Source organism: Bos indicus x Bos taurus, chromosome 8 (genome assembly GCF_003369695.1).
Source record: "Bos indicus x Bos taurus breed Angus x Brahman F1 hybrid chromosome 8, Bos_hybrid_MaternalHap_v2.0, whole genome shotgun sequence".
In the NCBI taxonomy this organism is placed as follows: Eukaryota; Metazoa; Chordata; class Mammalia; order Artiodactyla; family Bovidae; genus Bos; species Bos indicus x Bos taurus.
In genome coordinates, this window is record NC_040083.1 from 72,547,145 (window position 1) to 72,573,004 (window position 25,860).

Sequence of the window (25,860 nt, forward strand, 5' to 3'; positions counted from 1 at the left end):
GTTCTGAGATAGATTTTGTGATACCAATGCCAGGACTTACTTCCTTGGTCTCCTTTAAGATAATCTTGAATGAAGTACTATCCCCCATGCCTGTGCTTTTAAGGAAATCAGGACAAGTCCCCCAGTATTTGAGCATTTGTCTTTCATAGAAGTTCCCATAGCAAAGTACAGATGATTAGGGGGAAAGAAGCATTGGTTAGAGTGAGTGCCAATTGGGACCAGATTACTTTGCATATTATTTACAAGTTTGGGTAACATTATCCTAAATTTTTTAGGTTTTGTTTGGAAAGAAGGCTGAAATTGAAGCGAGAAAATTCAGTGAGTTCTCGTCTTAACTTGTCCAGCACCCAGCCTTTCATCCGAATCCTCTGGGTTTTTCCATGAAAACTCTTTATTTTCTATTTATGACTGTGCTGGGTCTTTGTAGCTGCACACAGGCTTTCTCTAGTTGTGGCGAGTAGGGGCAGCCCTCTAGTTGCAGTATTCGGGCTTCTCATTGGAGTGTCATCTCTTGTTGCAGAGCAGCGACTTTAGGCCTGTGAGTCCAGCACTTGCAGCTCCAGAGGTGGGGTTCAGTAGTTGTGGCACATGGGCCTGGTTGCCCCAGGGTTTTTGTGGAATCTTCCCAGACCAGAGATCAAACCCGTGACCCCTGCATTGGGAGGCAGATTCTTAACCACTGGACCACCAGGGTTGTCCCTCCATGAAGAGTCTTCAGAAAAGAGTCTGCTCCTGGTGAGGAGAACCAGCTGACTACTCCTTTGTTTCCAGAATGCTGGGGTTGGATCTGGTTGTGCGGGATGACAATGGGAACATTTTGGACCCAGATGAAACCAGCACCGTTGCCCTCTTCAAGGCCCATGAAATGGCCTCAAAGAGGATTGAGGAAAAGATCCAAGAGGAGAAGGTGAGCTTCCTGAAATGTGCAGACCTTGGCCATGGAGGTTCCGTTTTTGCTTTTGCTTTTTTTGTTTGTTATTTTGCTCTTTTGTTTGTTTGTTTTGTTTTTAACGAAGGAAAGGGAGTCAGTGACAGCAGAGGTGGCAATGTTGTTGAGAAGAAATATCCATTTTCTCATTTTAGAAGCAAAATATAACAAAAAGAACGAGTCAGCAGTGTATGTTCTGACCTGGAAAGATTGCAAAGATATATAGTACGTGGAAAAGAGCAAGATGCAAGAACCACGTGTATAAAATACTGTTATATGTATTTCAAAAAAGAATATACATCTGTGCTTACTTATGTGCAGACTAACTCTGTAGTGATAGACAAGAAATTGACCAATAATGGATGCCTCTGAATAGAACTGGGTGGGAGAGAACCCTTTGACTGTTTAAACTTTTGAATTTAGTCCCTAGATTATGATTTCTAAAGGAAATAACAATAATATTTACAAATGAAGTTTTTGAGAGATTTTAAAAATTGTAACTGGACAATAAATAAAAATTTGAAAGGTACAGAAAAAGAAAAAAGTCACCTACATTATGAAGCCCAACTATACTGATGTTTTGGTGTATGTTCTTCCAGTCTTTCTGTTCTAATGAGTGAAGAGTACTATTTATTTTCTTTAATTTGTAGGTTTTATTTTTTTTTTTAGTACAGTTGTAATGACATTTCATTGCATTTCTGGATCTAATGGCTAACTGTGGCTGAGGACAGACCTGTCCAGTGGAGTCTTATTTACGATGAGAGTCATTCTCCCAAAGAATGATAATGAATCATGAATTTTATGCTTTTGAGATTTCCCCAGAAGCCATTGTGAGAGAGATGAGAACGTCTCAAAGCCATTAAAACCATGAGTTATTATAACCTTTAGATATATGCTCTTTAGACAGCATTTATTGAACTATTTGGGTTTAAGGCCTTTCACAAGACCTTCATTAAAATAATAATTCTATTTTGCTCACTCGATTACTTGTCTCTTTACATTTACTTTCTCAGTAAGTGCTTGTTTTGGGTGGTACTGGGTTGGCCAAAAAGTTCGTTTGTGTTTTTCTGTGTCTTCCTTACGGAAAAACCTGAACGAATGTTTTGGCCAACCCAATAATTACATCTGGCCCCGGTTTGGAGGCCAGTGTCTTTGCCAGTGTTTCCCATTTGCTGAAACCACGATGACTTTCTCTCCTGTCCTCTGTGTTCAGTCCATTCTGCAGAACCTGGATCTGCGGGGCCAGTCGATCTTCAGTACCGTCCACACCTACGGCCTCTTCGTGAACTTCAAGAACTTTGTCTGCAACATCGGGGAAGATGCAGAGTTGTTCATGGCCCTCTATGACCCGGACCAGTCCAAGTTCATCAGGTAGTGGAGACCCAGGTCGTCTGCCATCAATCTTGTGAAAATACCCAACCTTCACCTCCCCACCTCCCTGAGGATGTCTTTGCTGCGTTTGAGAAGGGAAGATGGAGACGAAGGGGAGGATTTCAAGGCAGTGGAAAATTAACCCTGTTGGGCTGCTGTGCTTTTCTGAGTGACTACTGAAACAGTGCAGTAATAGTTCATGTTTTCACTGAGTCTTAGAAATCACACAAAACTCATCAGAATAAAGAAGTTGTGGTACATATATACAGTGGAATGTTACTCAGCCATAAAAAGAAATGCATTTGAGTCAGTTCTAGTGAGGTGGGTGAACCTACAGCCTATTACACAAAGTGAAGTAAATGAGAGAGAGAGATAAACAAATATCATATGTTAACGCATAGATATGGAATCTAGAAAGATGGTGCAGATGCACCTATTGGCAGAGCAGCAGTGGAGACGCAGACGCAGAGAACAGACGTGTGGACACAGCGGGGGCAGGAGCGGGTGGGGTGAATGAAGAGAGTAGCATGGAAACATGTATATTACCATGTGTAAAATAAACAGCCAGTGGGTGTTTGCTGTAGGAGGCAGGGAGCTCAAACCTAGTGCTCTGTGACCACCTGGATGGGATGGGAGGTGGGAGGGAGGTTCAAGAAGGAGGGGACATACGTATAGCTATGGCTGATTCATGTTGATACACGGTAGAAACCAACACAATATTATAAAGCACTTATCCTCCAATTAAAAATAATTAAATAAAACTCATCAGACCATGGCGACAGGGATGAAGGGATTCAAAAAACTGTAGGAGAGGGGCGAGGGAGGGATGACCCAGCAGAGCACTGAGGGCTTTCGGGCAGTGAAACCGTCCCGTACGGTCCTGTCACAGAGGGTGTGCGTCCTTTCACATTTTTTCCATACCCATGGAGTATCCAGCACCAAGAGTGACCCCTAATGTAAACCACAGACTCTGAGTAGTAATGACGTCTCAGGGTAGGTTCAGCGATTACAATGAATCTACCACTCTGCTGGGGGGTTGTTGATAAAGAGGGAGGCTGGGCATGGAGTGCTGTTGTTGTGTTGTTAATCGCTCAGTCGTGTTTGACTCTGCAACCCCGTGGACTGCAGCCTGCCAGACTCTTCTGTCCATAGAATTCTCCAAGTAAGAATAGTGGAGTGGGTAGCCATTTCTTTCTCCAGGGGATCTTCCCATTTCAGGGATCAAAGCTGGGTCTCCTGCATTATAGGCAGATTCTTTACCGCCTAAGCCACCAGGAAGCCCAGGAATGAAGTGGGGCATAGGAAAGTCTGTACCTTCCTCTCAACTGGCTATGAATCTAAACTGCTCTAAAAAAGTAATGGTTATAAAATTTCAAAGACTTTAAGGAATAATAGACTTTGTTCAACCTACAGTCATCTGCTGAGCAGCTAAGAAAGCATATTTGTTATTGAGAAGATGGTTAAAATTGTTTGTTTCTAAAATAGAAATCTTATGGGAGTGTGTTGATGTGGATTCCAGGGAATGGACTTGGAACAATTCTTATAAAATTATATTCCTGATTCAGCAAAGCTGAAATTTATACAGAGGATTTGAGATGAAAGAAAGACTCCAGATAGAATCTGGTGGAATGTACTGGGCACAGGCCCATCTTGAGTAGAGCTTGTCATGGGGCTGTACTCGGTATGCCTCTAGGAACTGGGCTGCAGCCAGAACACCAGAGAATGGTCATTGGTGTGGTCTTAGTCCTGCCTGAATTTCACTGAGCTCTTCTGGACCCCCTTTGGACCCTATTAAGCCTGTACTGAGAGCAGCTTCCTCCCCACTCAGGTGCTCACCAAGAATATTTTTCTTTCCCTTCACCAGTGAAAACTACCTAATTCGTTGGGGCAGTAATGGAATGCCCAAGGAAATCGAGAAGCTCAATAACCTTCAAGCGGTCTTTACTGTAAGTCCTACCTATGTTTAACCCTTTCCTTAGTTTATGATGTTTGTGAGTACATGTGGTAAGTATATAGAAAACTTAAAAACTGAAAACATGAAAATTGCAATTCTCATAATCCCTCTACTAGGAATAATCCGCTCATTTATTCACCAAATATTTATTGAGCACCTCTTAGAGACCAGGCACTGATCTAGGCACTTGACATATATCAGTGAACATACCAGATAAGAATGTCCTGATTCTCGAGAGTTTTTTTTGTCCCAAAGGAGCAGACAATAATAAGCAGTAATCAGGTAGATGAGTACTTTGTACAGAATGTTAGAGTTTTGAGTGCTTTGGGAGAATTGGGAGTTTCTGGGCTGGGGGAGGCATGCTGTCTTAAATAGGTAAGTCAGGGCTGCTCTCATTGAGAAGGAGCTTTGGAGTAAGAACTTACAGTTGAAGAGGATGTAAGCTGTGCAGATAGAGAGAGGAGTCTTCCAGGCCAAAGTTATTGCCTGGGCAAAGACCGGGCTAGACTTTTCTGTTGGCTTGTATTTTAATGGACTTTTCCCTCTGCTCTTCCATTTCCCCAAGGCAGGAGGTATGCTGCTGTATATGGACTGAGAGCCAGGAAATGTATTGAGCTATAGCTTGGAATCTGCTGACTCTTTCTCATAGGCTAGGAACTCTGTTGGGGTTCCTGCACTTTTTTTGACATCAGTGCTTGAAAAGCCCTGGAGCCGCTGCCAACTGCTCTGAGCAGTGGGTGGGTTTCCCAGCTCCCGTTAAGCCTAAAAGAGATACTGATGCCTCTTTCTTCCTTTTTCCCTTAAGCCACCCCCATATTTTGTCTGCTTATTCTTCTTAGTCCCTCTTACAGCAAAGAAAACAAGAGTCTAAGATTAAAGTACCAAAAGGACTGATAGGAGCAGTGGTCTGCATGTTACCAGATTCAAGCTTGCTCTGCTTGCCCCTGGACAGGCCAGTAAGTCAGGAGACAAGGTGTTGAGGCAGTGAGTAACAACTTTATTCAGAAAGCCAGCTGACCAAGAAGGTGGCAGACTCAGTTCAGTCGCTCAGTCGTGTCCAACTCTTTGCAACCCCATAAATTGCAGTATGCCAGGCCTCCCTGTCCATCACCAATTCCTGGAGTTCACTCAAACTCACATCCATCCAGTCGGTGATGCCATCCAGCCATCTCGTCCTCTGTCGTCCCCCTTCTCCTCCTGCCCCCAATCCCTCCCAGCATCAGAGTCTTTTCCAATGAGTCGACTCTTCACATGACAGAGTTGTCATGGCAGACTAGTGTCTCAAAATAACCATCTTATCAGGGTCTGGATGCCAGGTTTTTTTTTATACAACAGGGAAGGGGAGGAAGTCCATAAGTCTTTCAAATATCTCCTGGAATGGCCAGCCTCTGGGAGGGGATGTGTTCATTTCTTCTGTCTTGAAGCCACTCACAGGTGGACAGGATCTGGATGTTTCCCTGAGCAAAGGGACTATGGTTTACCCTTCAGGCAGAGGGGCAGGTATCCCTGAGGCAGGCCATTATGTGTAGACAGTATCCTTTTAGTGAACAAAAGCTATGGGAAGCAAAGGTTAAAGTAAACTGATCCAACGTGCAATCAGGTTCTGTTCTTCCCTGTAACACCAGTACAGGCTTATTCTTCCTCCTCCCTTTCCTTCCAACTTTCTGTTGTTCATTCCATCCATTGAAACTCTACCCCTGGGACGAGAGTGGTCTGTTTCTATCCCTGCACTGACCCATCCATACCTTTACCACCTAGTAAGTGTGGACAAGAGAGAGTCTAGAGCTCTTCCCCAAAACAGTACTTCCTCAATTCTGAGATACATGTTTTTTTCCCATGAAATAAAAAGACATTTATCAGTCAGTATGTACATTATTAAAAAATTTTTAATATTATTAAATTCTTGGTCCATCTTTTAATTAACAGTGTTTTAGAATAGCTGTGATTCACTCACCCTCCCTCCTCCCCCTATCAATTAGGCTCTTCCTATATGCAAATTCACATCCAACTTTTTCTATTCGATGAAACGTGACTGATTCCTTGGTCCTTAAACATTCTACAGAAAGTTCATTTGTAAATGACTGCATGTTATTAAATGATACCGGTGTGCCCCAGTAAATGTAACCAGGCACTTGTGTTATGTGTGAGTCTCTCACTTCAGTTCAGTCGCTCAGTCGTGTCCAACTCTTTTCGACTCCATGGACTGCAGCCCACCAGGCTCCTCTGTACATAGAATTCTCCAGGCAAGAAATACTAGAGTGGATAGCCATTCCTTTCTCCAGGGCATCTTCCTGACCCAGGGATCGAACCCAGGTCTCCTGCGCTGCAGGCGGATTCTTACTGTCTGAGGCACTTGAAGTCTTTCTGTTAACAGAAGCCTCAAGGTTGATAGTGTCATTGGTATATATTCCTAGCTTGGAGCCCTGAGTTAACTTGATTATAGAGGATAGATGTGAACTGATTGTTTAAAAAGTTCTTTCTTGATTCAGTAAAGAGGCCTTGGGAAGCTGTTTCATGAAAAGAATTTGAGATGCAGTTAAATCATTTCTGATGTTAAGGTGAATGAGTTATGTGAGCTTTGTGGGTTTACTCAACCATCCTAGGAGTACAAAAAAGCTTAGAGCATGAGCCACAAAAAGACAGAGACATTTCATCCACACATTTCTCATTAATCAACACACTCTGAGAAGCCCTCAGTGGATACCTCTCAGAAAACAGAGGAATAATTACAAAAAGCAGAGCATGTAAATTTCTGGGTTATAGTTGCCTCACAGGATTATTTGGAAGGTAAGATGAAATATCACCAGCCTGTGTGGATACAAAATAAATGTCAGTGTCTCATAAGTTTTAATTTCATTTGGCACTGGAAGGCACCTGGTGCTCAGATATGCCCTGGCAGGATATAAAGTCGATGTGACAAAGGACCCTGAATAAGCTGGAGACTTGAGGATGAATATGATCTGATTTATAAATTTGAAGCAGGAGCTGGGGGATTTTTTTTTTATTCTTTTTTTAATACAGTCATTTTCCTATGACGCAGTGAGAGTTCTTGGCTGGATGCAGATAGGGGAGGAGAGGAGTCATTCTGATATTTGAGCATTAAGGAGTATGCTCTGGGGACTTCCCTGGTGATCCAGTGGCTAAGACTCAGGGCTTCTAATGCAAGGAACCCGGGTTCGATCCTTGGTCAGGGAACTAGATCCTACATGCCCCAACTAAGAACAGTTACAGCCAATAAATAAATAAATAAAATTTAAAAAGTATGGTCTGAACAGTATTCTATTGTAGAGTCAATGAAAAGAAAGCGGAGGTGAGAGGGTGATGGAACGTGACCTCCTTTTTCTGTGCTCTCTGCCCCGTAGGACCTCAGCAGCACAGACCTCATCCGGCCCCGCATCAGCCTCGTGTGCCAGATTGTCCGAGTTGGCCACATGGAGCTGAAGGAGGGCAAGAAGCACACCTGTGGACTCCGGAGACCCTTTGGAGTAGCAGGTACAGAAAGAGCCCGAGATGGATGTAAAATGGTGTGGCTACTGGGGAGACAGTATGATGGGGGCCTAAGAAAAATTAAACGTAGAACTTAGGATCCAGCAATCCTACTTCCCTACGCTCAAACCAAGTAAAATGAGGGACTATATTTCTTTTAACTTTAAAAAAAATCTTTGATTGGAGTACAGTTGATTTGCATGTTGTGTTCGTTTCAGGTGTATGGCAAAGTGTTCAGTTATCCATATACAGAGTGTTCAGTTATACATATACATATATTCATTCTTTTTCAGATTCATTTCTCATATAGGTTATCAGAATATTGAGTAGAATTCCCTGGGCTATACAATAAATCATTCTTGGCTCTCTTTTTCTTTTGCATTTTTTATTTTGTCTTGGAGTCTAGCCGATTGACAGTGTTGGGATAGTTTCAGGTGAACAGCGTGGGAGCACTCATCCATACCTATACATGTATCCATTCTCCCCCAGACCTCCCTTGCATCCAGGCTGTCACGTGACCTTGCAGAGTTCCGTGCACTGTATACAGTAGTTCCTTGTTGGTTATCCATTTTAAAGATAGCAGTGTGTACATGCCCGTCCTTAAACTCTTGTTTACAGCAGCGCATTGGTCACAACAGCCAAATGGTAGGAGTAACCCAGGTATCTGTTGATGAATGAATGGATAAACAAAAGGGTCTGTCCCTACAGTGGAACAGCCTGAAGCAGTTGGAAAATTCCTTCACATGCTTCAGCCTGAAGAAACTTTGAGGATGCTGCGTTAAGTGAATTAAGCCAGTCACAAAAAGATGAATACTATATGATAACTCACTTTTATGAGGAATCTAGAATGATCACATTTACAGAGACAGAAAGTGGAATGGTAGTTCCTAGAGACACAGGTGGCAGGGTGAGGGGACACAGGAGGTATTTTTTAAAGGGCTAGAGTTTCCGTTTGGGAAGAGGAAAACATCTGGAGGTGGATAATGGTGATGGCTGCATGACAGTGTGAATGTTTTAACTTTAAAGACTTTTTTTGATGTGGACCTTTTTTAAAATCTTGATTGATTTTGTTACAATATTGCTTCTGCTGCTCATGTTCTGGTTCTTTGGCCACAAGACATGTGGCATCATAGCTCCCTGTCTAGAAATCGAGCCCCCACCCCCTGCATTAGAAGATGAAGTCTTTTTTTCTTCTTTATTAAAAATTTGTATTGGACCATAGTTGATCTACAGTGTTGTATTGGTTTCAGGTGTATAGCAGAGTGAAGCAGTTACGCATATACATATATCCACTCTTTTTTAGATTCTTTTCCCATATAGGTCAAAGTATTGAGTAGGGTTGCCTGTGCTGTACAGTAGAAGACAAAGTCTTAAGCACTGGCCTGTCAGAGAAGTCCCAGTGTGAAAGTTTTCAGTGCTACTGAGCTGTACATTTTTAAATTGTCGAAATGGTAAATTTCATGGTATGTATGTGTGCGTGCATGCTAAGTTGCTTTAGTCGTGTTTGACTCTTTGCAACTCCATGGACTATAACCTGCCAGGTCACCCTGTCCGTGGGATACTCCAGGCAAGAATACTGGAGTGGGTTGCTATTTCTTCCTCCAGCAGATCTTCCCCACCAAGGGATTGAATCCGAGTCTCTTAGGTCTCCTGCATTTGCAGGTGGGTTCTTTACTGCTAGTGCCACCCGGGAGGCCCCATGTTATGTATTTATTTTTCCACAATAAAAATAATTTAAAAGAAAGAAAAGAGGGAGGAAGGAAAGAGAAGACCCAGAGACAGTGCAAGATGAACTTGGTTGTAAGTGTTAGCCTCAGACATACCGCATTCACTACTTGGACCTGGCAGGCGCTCGCTTTTGGTGGTGCTCATGTAGATACCCCATGTTTGTTTCTCCCCCCCCCCCCGCCCAGTTATGTATCTTGTACACAGCAAGCCTCTGGGTAAAGCCTCTGTTTGTCTATTGGAATCTTCCTTGCCTGCAGCCACGTATTGATCTTATCTGAATAAAATTCTCCTTGGAAAGCTGTTTGCCTGTCTAGGAAATTTACTCATCAAAGGCAGCATTGCTTTCAAAGAGGGTCGTTGGCTTCAATCAGACTCCATAACCTTCCAGGAGGCCCTGCATTTTCCTCTGTAGTTTGTTAAATGGAGGATATATATTTTTGGTCTTACTCTGACATTTTAGTTACTAAGTAGTCCTGAAAGCCATCAATCCTGCTCCTGGAACGAGGACCCAGAAACTCCACATTGTCAAGATCGACCTGTGGGTCACATGGCTGGTGATGCAGCCCCAGGAGGCTGTGTGCGTCGTGGGTCCCTTGAACCGCCCCGCACCCCTTTCCTCTCAAGGTTGGCCGGGTTGTGTCTAGAGGAGACAACACTATTCGTTATAGTGAATTAAAATGAAATCCCAGGAAAGGCAAGCAGCCTTGGCCCAGGACTGTTTAGCCACCTACACACCAATCTATTCCTTCATAGAAGTTGAAGGCGTTTTCAGGGTCGTTGTCCTTCAAACTGGGCTAAGGAGATTGGAACATCAAGCTTGAGGCTTTTATTTGCTCCTGTGTTTCTGTGTGTGTGCGTGTGTATGTATGTTCAGGGCATGGAGATTAGTTTTAGCCTTGATGCCAAACGTCAGCAGAGGTTAGCAGTAACTAGATGATGTCCACAAATGCACTGCCTACTTGGGAGTTTAAATTCAAATTTTGCAATATTTGTGTGCGTGTATGCACTCACACACAATGTTTGCGGGGGTCTTTTAAGAGCTGACAGCAAGTTGATGTCATGCCTGCTTTTTACAGCTTCCTTACACTAACATTAATTCCCAAGCCTAATACATTACGTGTTTAGGTTACTTTGAGCAAGCATTTCCTCCTGGTTCCTTAGTTTTTCTTATGATTATTGCGTCATAGCTTGGAATTTCTTTTAATCTCCAAACAGGTTATCTAGGGCGTGGATTATTAGTGCATGTTTTATGACTAGCTTGTAATTTATTAACCAAGGCTTGATGGCCTCTTGCCTTGGGGCCTTGTCTACCCTCAGCTGCCTGTGGAGTCAATGCCCCACTTCTTAGTTTTCTAGGGAGCAGGCAGAGTTTGGTTACATGGTTTGCCCTGTGATCACTGTTGGGTTCATACCCTGATTTTAACCATTAACACTTCTGACCTAGGGAAGATTACCTACATTTCCCTGTGGGTCAGTTTCCTCATCTCTCTTTTTTAAAATTTGTTATTTATTTATTTGGCCGCATTGGGTCTTAGTTGTGGCACACGGTATCTTCGTTGCATCATGCAGGACCTTTCATTGTGGCATGCAGGCTTAGTTCCTCTGCCACATGTGGAATCTTTGTTCCCCAACCAGGGATCAAGCCCACATCCCCAGCGTTGCAAGGTGGATTCTTAACCACTGGACCACCAGAGAAACCCCCTCTTTTTAAATTTATTTGTAATTGGAGAATAAGTGCTTTACAATGTTATGTTGGTTTCTACTGTACAACAATGCCAGTCAGCTATAAGTATACATATATCCCCTCCCTCTTGAGCCTCCCTTCTCATCTCTTAAAGTAGGGCTGATACTAATATTTGTATAAAAAAGATAATATACCCAGTGGGGTTAGCACAGTGCTTCCTTAATAGCTCTTCTCATATGTGAAAGAGCAAATCAATACGTGGTCTTCTAATCTATGCTGCTAATGACCTGCTGCCCTTGGTTTATGTGGAAACCGGGTGAGAAAATATCACATCAGAGGGACAGTGGGCCACTTAAGTCATAAGATCCTCTCCCAGGTCTTTTATTCTGTAACACTCCTGCCCCCAAAAAAAAAAAAAAAGTATTCTCTTGTGCCTTAGAATGCGGGCTTAGTAAAAATTGTCAGTGTAAGAATTAAGCAACTTGGTCTAGTAGAATTTTTTTCATATTTATTATTTTTATTTATTTTTTTAAAATTGGAAGATAATTGCTGTACAATGTTGTGCCAGATTCTGCTGTACAACAACATGAATTAGCTATGTGTAAACATATATCGCCTCCCTCCCACTGCCCATGCCGCCCCTCTAGGTCATCAGAGAGCAGCAAGCTGAGCTCCCTGTGCTGCACAGCAGGTCTCCACTAGCTGTCTGTTTCATACATGGCAGTGTAGATATGTCAGTGCCACTCTCGCCATTCATCCCCCTCTCTCCTTCCTTCTGCTGTGCCCTCAGGCCTCTTCTCTGTGTCTCTATTCCTGCAAGTAGGTTCAACAGTACCATCTTTCTAGATTCCATATATATGCATTCATGTAAGATACTTGGTTTTCTCTTTATGACTTACTTCACTCTGTATGACAGACTCCAGGTCCATCCACATCACTTACAAATGACCCAATTCCATTTCTTTGTATGGCTGAATAATATTCCATTGTAAATATGTACCACATCTTTATTCATCTGTCACTGGACATTTAGGCTGCCTGCATGTCCTGGATATTAGAGTTTTTAAAGAGGCTAGTCTGCAGGGTTGATCTGAGAACACCCAGACCCCTGCCAAGGACCCTGATGAATTGCTCTTCTGCCAGCCTAGGGACACTGGGAGTCATCGTTGACAAAAAAATAAACATCTCTGCCTGCTCTCTCTTCCTCCAGGATTCTGTGTTTGCTGATACTGTAATTTTCCAGTTCCTCACTGAGGCCTCAAGTAATTAGCTTCTTTTTTTTTTCAATTTTATGTTTGTTTTTTTTTTAAACACCAAAAATATTTTGTATTGGGATATAGCCGATTAACAATTTTGTGATAGTTTCAGGTGAACAGTGAAGGAGGGACTAAGCAAATACTGGAGTGGGTTGCCATGCCCTCCTCCAGAGGATCTTCCCAACCTGGGGGTCTAACCCACATCTATTAGGTCTCCTATATAGGCAGGCAGGTTCATTACCACTAGCCCCACCTGGGAAGTCCAGCAATTAGTTTCTTTAATTAAGTTTTATCTTTTTCCTAGTGATGGATATTACTGATATTGTTCATGGCAAGGTGGATGATGAAGAAAAGCAGCATTTTATTCCCTTTCAACAGTAAGTACTTTGGCACTTACCCAGGTTAGTTGAGACCTGGGTTAGGCCTTTGGGAGGTGCATTTACACAGAACCAAGTGCTCGGAACCTTTTGCCCGGTTAGACGAGGAAAACTCTTGACAGAAGACTATATTCAAAATCCTTGTATTAGACCGCAATTTAAGAGAGTAACCTAACTTCTTCTGATTCTACAGAAATGACTGAAGCAATATAAGGGACACATCTAGCAGGTTATGGTACCGTATAAATGCCAGAGTCTGCCTGTACTTTGTCATATAGAACGGTTATCGCAGAGGACCAGAAATTAAGTAGGACAGCACAGGGCTTCTCAGGCTGTAACGTGTGCATGAAGCACCTGGGGTCTTGATGGATGCATGCAGAACGCCATCTGGTGGGCCTGGAGTCTCCATCTAATAGGCTTCTGGGTGATGCTGCTGCTGCAGGTCTGGGGAGCACACTTGGTGAGAGTGAAGGGTGGACTAGTCCTTGGGTTCCTGCGAGTGGAGGAAAGCCGGCCCAGGAGTGCCTGGAAGGATGCCCCCTGACCTGCACTCAAGCCCCCTTATTGAGCCTCGGGAACTGGAGCCCTGAGTGGGCCACTGGGGGACGCTGCAGAGCTGTTCTCCATCCATGTAACTGAGTGAGCGTGCCTGTGAACATCACGACTGACCCCAGCAGGCACGTGCCACTTAACCTCGCACAGGCGGCTTTGGGAGCATTGCTGTGTCTGACTCCTAACGAGACAGTCATGTCAGTGAGGAAAGATGATTGTCTCGGCCAGTGTAGAGCCACTACCACAGATCAGTGTGATAAACTGAGAATTCCAGAAACTAGACCCAGGGATATCTGAGTTAATGTGATTTTATTAATAATAAGTAATGGGTTGGCCAAAAAGTTCGTTCAGGATTTTCCATAAAGTGTTATGGAAGAATCCCCTAACAAACTTTTTTGACCAACCCCAATAATATGGTTATGTTATTTTTAAAATTATTTTTAAATGATATTTAAAAATCAGTGGGGAAAGATAAGCCATGCAAAAGCTATTGTTCAAGATTAGCCAGCCATTTCAAAAACTAAGTTAAATCCTCATCTCCCAACTTAAACCATCATAATTTCCAGATGATAACACATAAAAGGGTAAGAGCCAACAGTCTTAAAGTACTATAGGAAAATAAAAGTTTTATACCATGTGATGTGTGGGAAGTCTTTCTGAGTCAAATACCAGAGATTTGACTGAAAAAAAGAAATTGATTTAACTACACAAAAATTTTAAACAACTTATACATAGAAAAAGTTTAATAAAACCTTGGCAGTTTGCTGTGTCTTGTATAATACAATAAATATTAAAATACATAGCATAGACATGAGTATATAAACTATAAAAACATGCTTATGATAAAGATAACTTTCATATCTATGAATGTTGTTTCTCTATATATACATATATTATTAGGCACTGTGCATATATGTACTAGGAACAGCATTCATGAATATGAACTGTTAGTTATTCAGCTGTGTCTGACTCTTTGTGACCCCATGGACTGTAGCGCACCAGACTCCTCTGTCCATGGGATTTCCCATGCAAAAATACTGGAGTGGGTTGCTATTTCCTTTTCCAAGGCATCTTCCCAAACCAGTGATCGAACCCAGGTCTCCTGCATTGTAGGCAGATTCTTGAACATTATATGAAATACTATATGGTAACATGATACAATGGCTTCGCCAGTGGCTTAGCAGTAAAGAATCCACCTGCCAATGCAGGAGACCCAGTTTCAATCCCTGGGTTGGGAAGATACCCTGGAGAAGGAAATGGTAACCCACTCCTGTGTTCTTGTCTGGTAAATCGCATGGACAAAGGAGCCTGGCAGACTACATTCCATGGGGCTGCAAAGAGTCAGACACAACTTAGCAACTAAACAACAAAAAATATGATACAATATTATGTGTGTATATATAAATAATCAAGGCAGCATTCATGGAATGAAATTTAATCTGCTCCATACAAATAATATAAATAATTGTAGAACAGGAGCAGTATTACGGATATGAATTGTCTCCAATGCATTTCTCTGTATTTGTCTCACTTTATGAAGTGGGTTTCTGGTTTGGTTATGTGCCTCCCGCTTACTTTCAGAACCAAGTCTTTCTAGCAGTTGTTCTGAAACACTGAGTCCTCAGATTGTCTCCACTACAGAATAATACAAGCTTTGTGTCTCCGAGGAGCCCAGCCCTAATTTGATTACTACTCACTTTGCAGCCGGCAACCACTTTAAAGCCTTCACGATGCAAATCATGGCCTCTGGCATTGAACTCCCAAGATTTATGGCAGAGCTTTTGTAACTTAACCTCAGAAGCTTTACAGCGATTGTATTGGGAGAGTTTTATACACATATCCTGCTAGACTGAGAGGGTGTCATTCGAAAACAACTCATTCTGCAGCAATCCCACTTTTTAGGAACATAGTGCAGTGTGGTGGTGGTGGTTTAGTCCCTAAGTCTGTGTTCAGCTCTTGCGACTCCATGGACTGTAGGCTGCCAGACTCTTCCATCCAGCCTGGGATTTCCCAGGCAAGAATACTGGAGTGGGTTGCCATTTCCTTCTCCGGAGGATCTTCCCATCCCAGGGATCAAACCCGGTTCTCCAGCATTGCAGGTGGTTTCTTTACCGACTGAGCCACCGTGCTCCTGTACGGCAGTATGCTTCCTGTGTATTGTCAGGATACAGGTCTGAACCCTGCAGAGCAAGCTGGCCTGTGTGTTGTGGGCAAGAGACCAAAACTACAGCAGAGAAGACTGGCGACCGTTGTTCTATACAGGCTGATAGGGAGTTCCCAATAGTGCTTGTGCTTTCCATAGAATGGGGGCTGTGCTTCCCCCTTTGATCACCCTGTAAGAATCTCAGCCTGATTTGATTGTTAACGTGAGGCTTGTTTGCTGGTGCCTGTGGCGTTGCAACCGTATATATAGTTCATCATCACATGGGATTCTGCAAACACCATCCACAATCCATTGCATACGCAGCACTCTGGTACACTGAGTGTTGGCAGTAGGTGGAAGCTTTCAAGGCATGTGTTTTCAGGTCTGTTTCCTTACAGATGAACAAACTGAAGCCTGAAGGGGAGACTTTGGCAGAGCTTACTGTCAAGTAGAACCGGAACTGGGGGCTGGGTCTCTTGCCCCTGCTTCCACCCTTCTACAGTTCCATTCCTTCGGCCTCTCCCACCTTGGAAAGCACATCAAGCACTGCCTCTGGTTTCAGTCTAATCATTTGACCATCAGTTTTGTTTGTTCCTGAGTTGCTGTTTTTCCCCTTTTTCCCCCCAAGTCATTTTGAGATGAATTTGCTAAGATAGGCACCCAGTGGGGAAAATAAAGATGGAAAGTATCCTGTAGTTAGGTTGCTTTACTATTTATATTTTCAAATGATAGGCCCATCAGACCCAGCAGTATCTGAGGCTCTGCTGCAGAGACTTCCTCTTTTTGTCTTACCAGTTATTTCTCATTTTCCCAGAATTGCCATGGAAACATATATCCGACAGAGGCAGCTAATCATGTCGCCCCTGATAACATCCCACGTGATCGGGGAGAATGAACCACTCACGTCAGTCTTGAATAAAGTGATAGCAACCAAAGAAGTGAATCACAAAGGACAAGGTACTCGGCCCTGTGTACCAAGCAGGGAGGGGGCTCTGGTGGGGCTCGGGAGTGGTGGCGCTCAGAGCTGAGTCCTTGGACTCTGGCCCTTTCATTATCTTTCTCTGATATAAAACAGACCCTGCTGGGGACTGCCCACCTCAACTTCCGACTGACACTGACGGCAGTTCAGACTTGAGAGCATTGTCTCGCAGCTGTATTTTGTGAATTGTGTAGAATGAATTCTCATCTGATAAGTCTCACTTTTGTCTGCTCTATGATCCCAATGCTCTAAATTAAGGCACAAAGAAAAAGGGTTTGAAGATAATTATGTTCCACTCTCTGTATAGGTTTATCCAATTACATTTCCAAAAACTGCGAAGAGAGAGACCAAAGTCATGTAAATGAATATGATTTCATATAAAATAATGGGCTTTCCAGCCAATCATTTTTTCATACCTCCATATGTCATTTTGTTGACTTAGTTTTGCTGATTGAAACTAAATTTTAATTCGGGTAACAAGGGAAAATAGTTAAAATCTAGATACCAAGGTAGTGATGATTGGGGGTCAGTTTTAGAGTTACTTTTCTTTTTAAACCACCTTGTAATTGTCTTCTGAAGTGGAAGCAATTAGGAAACGTTATTTTTGGCATATTTAGTTTGCCACCTATTGACAACTATTGCCATCTATTGTTACCCTGAGTGAGAAATAGATGTGAGGAAACACATATTCTAAAAATGAATAACCAAATATATTTCTGTTGTTTTAGAACTCCTAACCTAAGGATGTAGTTTATTAGAGTGAAAAATTCTTAAACTAATTAAATTGCTGCGTCTGTATAATTTTTTTTTATCAAAACTGTAAGAAAATATTCCTTCTCTTCCTTCCTAACAAAATACTTTTCAAATGTTTTCATGCTCTTCATAAATATTTTTGTGGCTGTGTAATATTCCATTGCTTGGATTATTTTTTTTTCTTCCCAAGCATGGAATCCCCTAGGTAAATACTTAAGTACTTTCTAGTTTGTCACCATTATAAATTTAAATAACTCTGGTGTGGCTATCATTATATATGAAGATATATAAGATATACTATAAAAGATACATATTGCTGCTGCCAAGTCGCTTCAGTCGTGTCCGACTCTGTGCGACCCCATAGACGGCAGCCCACCAGGCTCCCCCGTCCCTGGGATTCTCCAGGCAAGAACACTGGAGTGGGTTGCCATTTCCTTCTCCAATGCATGAAAGTGGAAAGTGAAAGTGAAGTTGCTCGGTGGTGTCAGACTCCTAGCAACCCCATGGACTGCAACCTACCAGGCTTCTCTGTCGATGGGATTTTCCAGGCAAAAGTACTGGAGTGGGTTGCCGTTGCCTTCTCTGAAAGATACATACTATCTTTTTCATATTTAGGACTATCTCCCCCAGAAAATTCCCGGAAGTAGGATTTCTGGATTAGACGATGGGAATAAGCTTATGACTGGAGACGCACGTGTTACCAGAATGCTTTCTATAGATGGGCACTAATTACTATCTGCCTGCTTGGCAAACTGATGTTTAAAATTCTTTACCTGTTTGAGGGGTGAAAAGTTGACTTCTATAACTCTGTTGAATTAAAAAAAAATGACTTGAAATTATCTGGCACTCATATGTATTTATAATTTTCTAAAGTTTTCATTCTCAGTTTTTATAAACTCTTTGTATACTAAAGGTCTGGCTAGCCAAGTATTTATAAACTTCTTGTATTTCCTGGTGAATTGTGTATTCGTGTTTTGTTTATTTGTAATCTGAATATTTTCCATCTAGTGAGTATAAACTCATAATTTCTTGTAAGTATTTTGCCATGCCTTTTATAGTTGTATGTAGTGTATGGTATATGAAGTATACCTTTTGTGTTTTTATGAATATCAAAATTTCAGCTTGTATAGATAATTATTTTGCTTTTGTGATTTCTTCATTTGTTTCAATATGTAGAAAAATGGTTTAGAAAGCTGTACACTTACTTTTTAAATTTCTGGTCTGTTTTTCCATTATCTTTTACATTAGGAATTTATTTTAATGAAAATGTGTGGTGAGAGGTTAGATTGATTCTGCTCTGAGTAGAATAGAATATTCCAGTACATTTATGGAATTGATCCATTGTTTCATGATTTGTTATGTCTTTTTTGCTATATGCTTAATAGCTGTATATAATAGTACTTGATTTCATTGTTTTCATTGATTTGGATATCTTTACTACTAATATCACTCATTATTATAACTTCATAGTATTTTGGTATCTGATAGGGACCATCTTCCCCCCACCCTCCAGAGCAAACATCTGTTTTACCTCTCTGTCAAATTCTCAAAGAAATCCTGCCATGCTTTTGTTGGGAGTGTCATTAAAATTCTAAGTTAACTGGGGGAGAATTGATGTATTTACAGTAATGTATCTGTGTATTAATACCAGGCATATATTTTTCTTAACATTCGAGTGTGCATTTATTACATAGATCATAACAAAGAGCTAAAATTTTGTCTTTTTTTTCTTTAAAGGACTTTGGGTGTCCTTGAAGCTATTGCCAGGAGACCTCACGCAAGTTCAGAAAAACTTTTCACACTTGGTTGATCGATCCACAGCTATCGCACGGAAGATGGGCTTTCCTGAGATAATCCTTCCAGGTAAATGCTTTGCTTGATTCACCTGTTATGCATCCTCTAGGACTTTCCTTCCACATAGCCATCACTTTAAAAAAGTTTTTTTATTCAAGTGTAGTTGCTTTACAATGTTGTGTTAATTTCCACTGTACAGCAAAGTGAATCAGCTATACCTATACATATATCCACTCTTCTTTGGATTTCCTTCCCATTTAGATCACCACAGAGCAATGAGTAGAGATTCCTGTGCTATACGTAGGTTCTTGTTAGTTATCTGTTACACATAGTATGGATAATGTTTGCCTAGAGAATTCCATGAACAGAGGAGTATGCTGCTACCGCTGAGTCGCTTCAGTCGTGTCCGACTCTGTGCGACCCCTTAGATGGCAGCCCACCAGGCTCCCCCATCCCTGGGATTCTCCAGGCAAGAACACTGGAGTGTGTTGCCATTTCCTTCTCCAATGCATGAAAGTGAAAAGTGAAAGTGAAGTTGCTCAGTTGTGTCTGACCCTCAGTGACCCCGTGGACCGCAGCCTTCCAGGCTCCTCCGTCCATGGGATTTTCCATGCAAGGGTACTGGAGTGGGGTGCCATTGCCTTCTCCCAGAGGAGTATAGTGGGCTACAGTTCATGGGGTTGCAAAGAGTCAGACATGACTGAGCAACTTAAGGCACATATGCACAGATAGTGTATATACATCAGTGCCCATCTCTCAGTTCATCCCAACCCCTTCCCCCTCTGGGTGTCCATACATTTGTTCTCTATGTCTCTGTGTCTATTTCTGCTTTATAAATAGGATTATATATAACAGTTTTTTCCAATTCCACATATATGTATGAATATGATTTTTGTCTTTCTGATTTACTTCACTCTATATGACAGTCCCTGGGTCCATCCATGTCTCAACAAATGACCCATTTTTTTTCCTTTTTATGGCTGAGTAATATTCCATTTTATGTAGGTACCATATCTTCTTTATCCATTCCTCCTTTGATGGACATTTAGGTTGTTTCTATGTCCTGGCTATTGTAAATAGTGCTACAGTGACCATTGGATTGCTCTAATGGGACCCTCGAGGCAACATGGATCAAATTTCATCGTTTACAAGTTGCAGTTTCTTAGAAAACTACCCAGTATGCAAGCCCAAGAGAGCGCTTTTAAAAGTAACTCAAAATTTTCTCTTTGCTTTCTCTTCCTTTGTGTTCTGCACAAGTCCTTCTGAAATACTTCCTAGACCACCCATTAAGTAGCACTAAATAGCAGTATCTCTGCCCCGAGAATTACTTGCTTCATCTGCAGGTGCCTCTTCTCATGATGACATCACCAACACTGTGGGCTCCTTGACAGGAAACTTCAGCAAGGTGCCCGCTCCGCTCAGACTCAGCTGGACCTTCTGTTCCGTTGGCTTTAGCTCCAGCTGTGTTCCTGGCTTTCCCCTTACTCGTGGTGATAGGAATATAAACGTTTTGCAGTTTCCTACTGTAGTTTCATCTTTCTTGCCACCAGGTGATAGTGATTTGCATATGTATTCTTGAGAATTCATTAATTTGACCCATTTACTTTCTTGATCATTGTAGTGATAAAAGAACATCATCCCCTTGAGGAACTTTATATATATGTATTATATGACCTAAATCAAATCCCTTATGATTATACAGTGGAAGTGAGAAATAGATTTAAGGGCCTAGCTCTGATAGATAGAGTGCCTGATGAACTATGGAATGAGGTTCGTGACATTGTACAGGAGACAGGGATCAAGACCATCCCCATGGAAAAGAAATGCAAAAAAGCAAAATGGCTGTCTGGGGAGGCCTTACAAATAGCTGTGAAAAGAAGAGAAGCGAAAAGCAAAGGAGAAAAGGAAAGATATAAACATCTGAACGCAGAGTTCCAAAGAATAGCAAGAAGAGATAAGAAACCCTTCTTCAGCGATCAATGCAAAGAAATAGAGGAAAACAACAGAATGGGAAAGACAGGGATCTCTTCAAGAAAATCAGAGATACCAAAGGAACATTTCATGCAAAGATGGGCTCGATAAAGGACAGAAATGGTATGGACCTAATAGAAGCAGAAGGTATTAAGAAGAGATGGCAAGAATACACAGAAGAACTGTACAAAAAAGATCTTCACGACCCAGATAATCACGATGATGTGATCACTGACCTAGAGCCAGACATCCTGGAATGTGAAGTCAAGTGGGCCTTAGAAAGCATCACTACGAACAAAGCTAGTGGAGGTGATGGAATTCCAGTTGAGCTATTCCAAATCCTGAAAGATGATGCTGTGAAAGTGCTGCACTCAATATGCCAGCAAATCTGGAAAACTCAGCAGTGGCCACAGGACTGGAAAAGGTCAGTTTTCATTCCAATCCCAAAGAAAGGCAATGCCAAAGAATGCTCAAACTACCACACAATTGCACTCATCTCACACGCTGGTAACATAATGCTCAAAATTCTCCAAGCCAGGCTTCAGCAATACTTGAACCGTGAACTTCCTGATGTTCAAGCTGGTTTTAGAAAAGGCAGAGGAACCAGAGATCAAATTGCCAACATCCACTGGATCATCGAAAAAGCAAGAGAGGTCCAGAAAAGCATCTATTTCTGCTTTATTGACTATGCCAAAGCCTTTAACTGTGTGGATCACAATAAACTGTGGAAAATTCTGAAAGAGATGGGAATACCAGACCACCTGACCTCGCCTCTTGAGAAATTTGTATGCAAGTCAGGAAGCAACAGTTAGTACTGGACATGGAACAACAGGCTGGTTCCAAATAGGAAAAGGAGTTCGTCAAGGCTGTATATTGTCACCCTGTTTATTTAACTTATATGCAGAGTACATCATGAGAAACGCTGACTGGAAGAAACACAAGCTGGAATCAAGATTGCCGGGGGAAATATCAATAACCTCAGATATGCAGATGACACCACCCTTATGGCAGAAAGTGAAGAGGAACTCAAAAGCCTCTTGATGAAGGTGAAAGTGGAGAGTGAAAAAGTTGGCTTAAAGCTCAACATTCAGAAAACGAAGATCATGGCATCCGGTCCCATCACTTCATGGGAAACAGATGGGGAAACAGTGTCAGACTTTATTTTTCTGGGCTCCAAAATCACTACAGATGGTGACTGCAGCCATGAAATTAAAAGACGCTTAACTCGTTGGAAGGAAAGTTATGACCAGCCTCGATAGCATATTCAAAAGCAGAGACATTACTTTGCCAACAAAGGTCCGTCTAGTGAAGGCTATGGTTTTTCCTGTGGTCATGTATGAATGTGAGAGTTGGACTGTGAAGAAAGCTGAGCGCCGAAGAATTGATGCTTTTGAACTGTGGTGTTGGAGAAGACTCTTGAGAGTCCCTTGGACTGCAAGGAGATCCAACCAGTCCATTCTGAAAGAGATCAGCCTTGGGATTTCTTTGGAAGGAATGATGCTAAAGCTGAAACTCCAGTACTTTGGCCCCCTCATGGGAAGAGTTGACTCATTGGCAAAGACTCTGATGCTGGGAGGGATTGGGGGCAAGAGGAGAAGGGGACGACAGAGGATGAGATGGCTGGATGGCATTACTGACCCGATGGACATGAGTCTGAGTGAATTCCGGGAGTTGGTGATGGACAGGGAGGCATGGCATGCTGCGATTCATGGGGTCGCAAAGAGTCGGACACGACTGAGCGACTGATCTGATCTGATCTGATTATATAAAATATATATTATAAATATTAAAGCACAAATATGTTGTATGTTCATTAGAAAAAATATGAATAAACAATCTTTGGCATGTTAGAAAAATTCTTGAAAGCCAAACTGTTATCTAGTGCATAAAAATTCAGGTTTTTAAAATTTTTATTTGTTTATTTAATTTAGCTGCCCTGCAGAGCATGTGGGATCTTAGTTTTCTGAGCAGGGATTGAACCTGTGCCCCCTGCAATAGAAGCACAGATTCTTAACCACGGGACCGCAAAGGAAGTCCCCAGGATCTTTTAAACTAATTGAAGCTCTTGTTCCTCCTTGGTGAAATTAAGGAGCAGTAATAATTTGATGGGCTTCCCTGGTGGCTCAGTGGAAAGAATCTGCCTGCCAATGCAGGAGTTGCAGTTCAGTCCCTGGGTGGGGAAGATCCCCTGGAGGAGGAAATGTCAACTCTCTCCAGTATTCTTGCCTGAGAAATCCCATGGACAGAGGAGCCTTGTGGGCTACAGTCCATTGGTTCGCTAATAGTTGAACACGACTGAGACTGAGCATGCACACACAAAATAATTTGATGGCCTCATGCATTTGTATACATAGTGAGTATTAAAAGAATATTTGTGGAATGAAGAAATGAAAGAGTTCTAAAATGGAGATCATCATCTTTGCTCACGAATAGTAGTTTTCATCTGCTTTATCCTTTACAGAGCTGTTTCACCCTAATACATTTTCATCAACATTCTTGGAAAATGTTTGTTTTCTTGCTGTTTATAAAAATAAGTATTGGTATTCTTCCTGTAACTGATGGCCGTTTTACTGCTTCAGCAAGACCGAAACCTAAAAAAAATGTAATAGACGAGTTTTTTTCTTTGGACAAAGTGAATTTACCTTTGAAATCTGTCTGGAAAGAGTCCTTCTACTTAATAGTATTAGTTCATGAACTGCCAGGGCTATAATAGACTTTAAAAATCATCCAGAATGATGGTTCTCAAATGTAAGTCATTGGTTCAGCCAGTCAGGATTACCTGGGTAATATTAAAATACAGATTCCCAGACTTTCCCAGACTCTGATTCAGTTTGTAAGACCCGGGTTCTCCAGGTTGTTGTTTAGTTGCTGAGTCTTGTCTGAGTCTTTGCCATCCCATGGATTGCAGCACATCAGACTTCTCTGTCCTTCACTATCTCCTGGAGTTTGCTTAGACTCATGTCCATTGAGTCAGTGATGCCATCTCATCCTCTGTCGCCCCCTTCTCTGCCCTCAGTCTGACTCAGCATCAGGGTCTTTTCCAATGAGTTGTCTCTTTGCATCAGGTGGCCAAAGTATTGGAGCTTCAGCATCAGTCCTTCCAATGAATATTCAAGGTTGATTTCCTTTAGGATTGACTGGTCTGATCTCCTTGCTGTCTAAAGGACTCTCAACAGTCTTCTCCAGCACCACAATTTGAAAGCATCAGTTCTTCAGCACTCAGCCTACTTTATGGCTCACTTCTTATATCCATACATGACTACTGGAAACATCATAGTTTTGATTGTATGGACCTTTATCGGATTCTCCTGGGGATTCTGGTAATTGGCCGGGTTTGAGAGACATAGATCTGGGCCAACATCCCTCACTGGTGTCCTTTTTGTCACCATTTGAACAGGCTCCAGAGTCGTCTTTAATTCTTCCCTCTACTGCACTTTCCCTCATAGCTAAATTCGTGGAAGCAATTATATGTTCTGTTTCCTCACCTGTCCGTCTCTCTCTGTCCAGAATGGCTGTCACTACTCACTAAAGATTACAGTGTCTCTAAGTCCAGTGGGTATTCTTAGCCTGGTGATAGTCTCTGGCTGGCATATGACACAGTTGCTCACTCCCTCTTTTGGAATGTTACCACACATTGTTGGTGATGCCACACTCTTCTCTTTGTTTCCTGCCCCTGGCATCTCTCCCAGGGTTCCTTTGCCAACTTATTATCTTCGACCTCACTTTTAAGTTCCTCAGTATTTGGTCCTTATGCCCTCTCTTGGTTTGCTTGCGCTGCATGACAAAGAACCACAGGCTGTGTGGCTTGAACAATGGCAGTATATGGGACTTCCTTGGAGGTCCAGTGGTAAATACAATACAGCAGGTGAGGATTTGATCCCTGCTTAGGAAACTAAGATCCCATATGCCATGCGGTGTAGCCAAACAATAAAATATAAAAAATGAAAGTATAGTTTCTTATAGTTCTGGAGGCTGGAAGTCAAAAATCAAAATACCTGTAGGCTTGTTTCTTCGGAATCCTCTTCTTGTTTACCGGTTGCCGCCTCCTTACTGTATCCTCATACTGTCACCCCTTGGTCTGTGTGTTATCTGTGTCCTAGTCTTATAAAGGTGTCAGTTATATTGGATTAGGGCTCACCATATGACCGCCTTTTACATTAGTCACCTCTTTAACATGTGAATTTGAGGGAGGGGGACACGGTTCAGTCTTTAACAGGTCCCCTTTCTTTCCTTCTGCACGCTGTCCTCTCCCTAGGTGATCTCATCCACTCTCTGTTTTCGTATTTCTTTACTTAGCTGTGCTGGGTCTTAGCGGCAGCATGTGGACTCAGTTGTGGCATGTGGGACCAGTGATTGAACCGGATCATGTGCATCGGGAGCTCTGCACTACCAGGGGAGTCCTCATCCATTCATTTTGCTTCTCTGTGGTAGTTGCCTATAAATCCGAATCTCTAGTTCTAAGACCCTTCCTTTAATCAGAGGTGGGAAGAGGACCTTCTCTTCCCACCCTCAATTGGATGATTCTTTCTCTTTGTTAATTTCTTAACTCAAAATCTGCACCTGGAACTTGCCATCCTAAGCATCTGGGCCTGACTCTTTTATTGTGTTTTTATCTCAGAGAACAGCCCCTCATCCATCCACTTGCATAGACAAGAAAGCTGGAAATCACCCTTGACACCTCCTTTCCTTCACCTCACACAGGATTGAGGGAGAAGATCCACCAGTTTTCCCTTTGAAAGCCTCTCAACTCCACCCCCTTCTTTATCCAGCTGCAGCTCCCTAAATTGTAGCTACTGACTTCAGTTCCCTGGACAACTGCCATGTCTTCCTAACTGGTTTCCCTGTTCTGTTCTTTCTATCTCATTCTCCACACGGTAGCACGAA

At 42.2% G+C, this 25,860-nt stretch overlaps 1 protein-coding gene across 2 annotated transcripts in view; it reads left to right on the forward strand.

The window, feature by feature from the left end:
- Positions 1-25,860, forward strand: part of DOCK5 (dedicator of cytokinesis 5) — a 280,652-nt gene that overhangs the window by 143,484 nt on the left and 111,308 nt on the right. For both annotated transcript variants that reach the window (XM_027549946.1, XM_027549947.1), the window contains exons 7-13: positions 772-907; positions 2,142-2,299; positions 4,164-4,245; positions 7,616-7,745; positions 12,712-12,784; positions 16,294-16,436; positions 18,949-19,074. In XM_027549946.1, the coding sequence (XP_027405747.1) occupies positions 772-907; positions 2,142-2,299; positions 4,164-4,245; positions 7,616-7,745; positions 12,712-12,784; positions 16,294-16,436; positions 18,949-19,074 (848 nt within the window). The remainder of the gene's footprint in view (positions 1-771; positions 908-2,141; positions 2,300-4,163; positions 4,246-7,615; positions 7,746-12,711; positions 12,785-16,293; positions 16,437-18,948; positions 19,075-25,860) is intronic.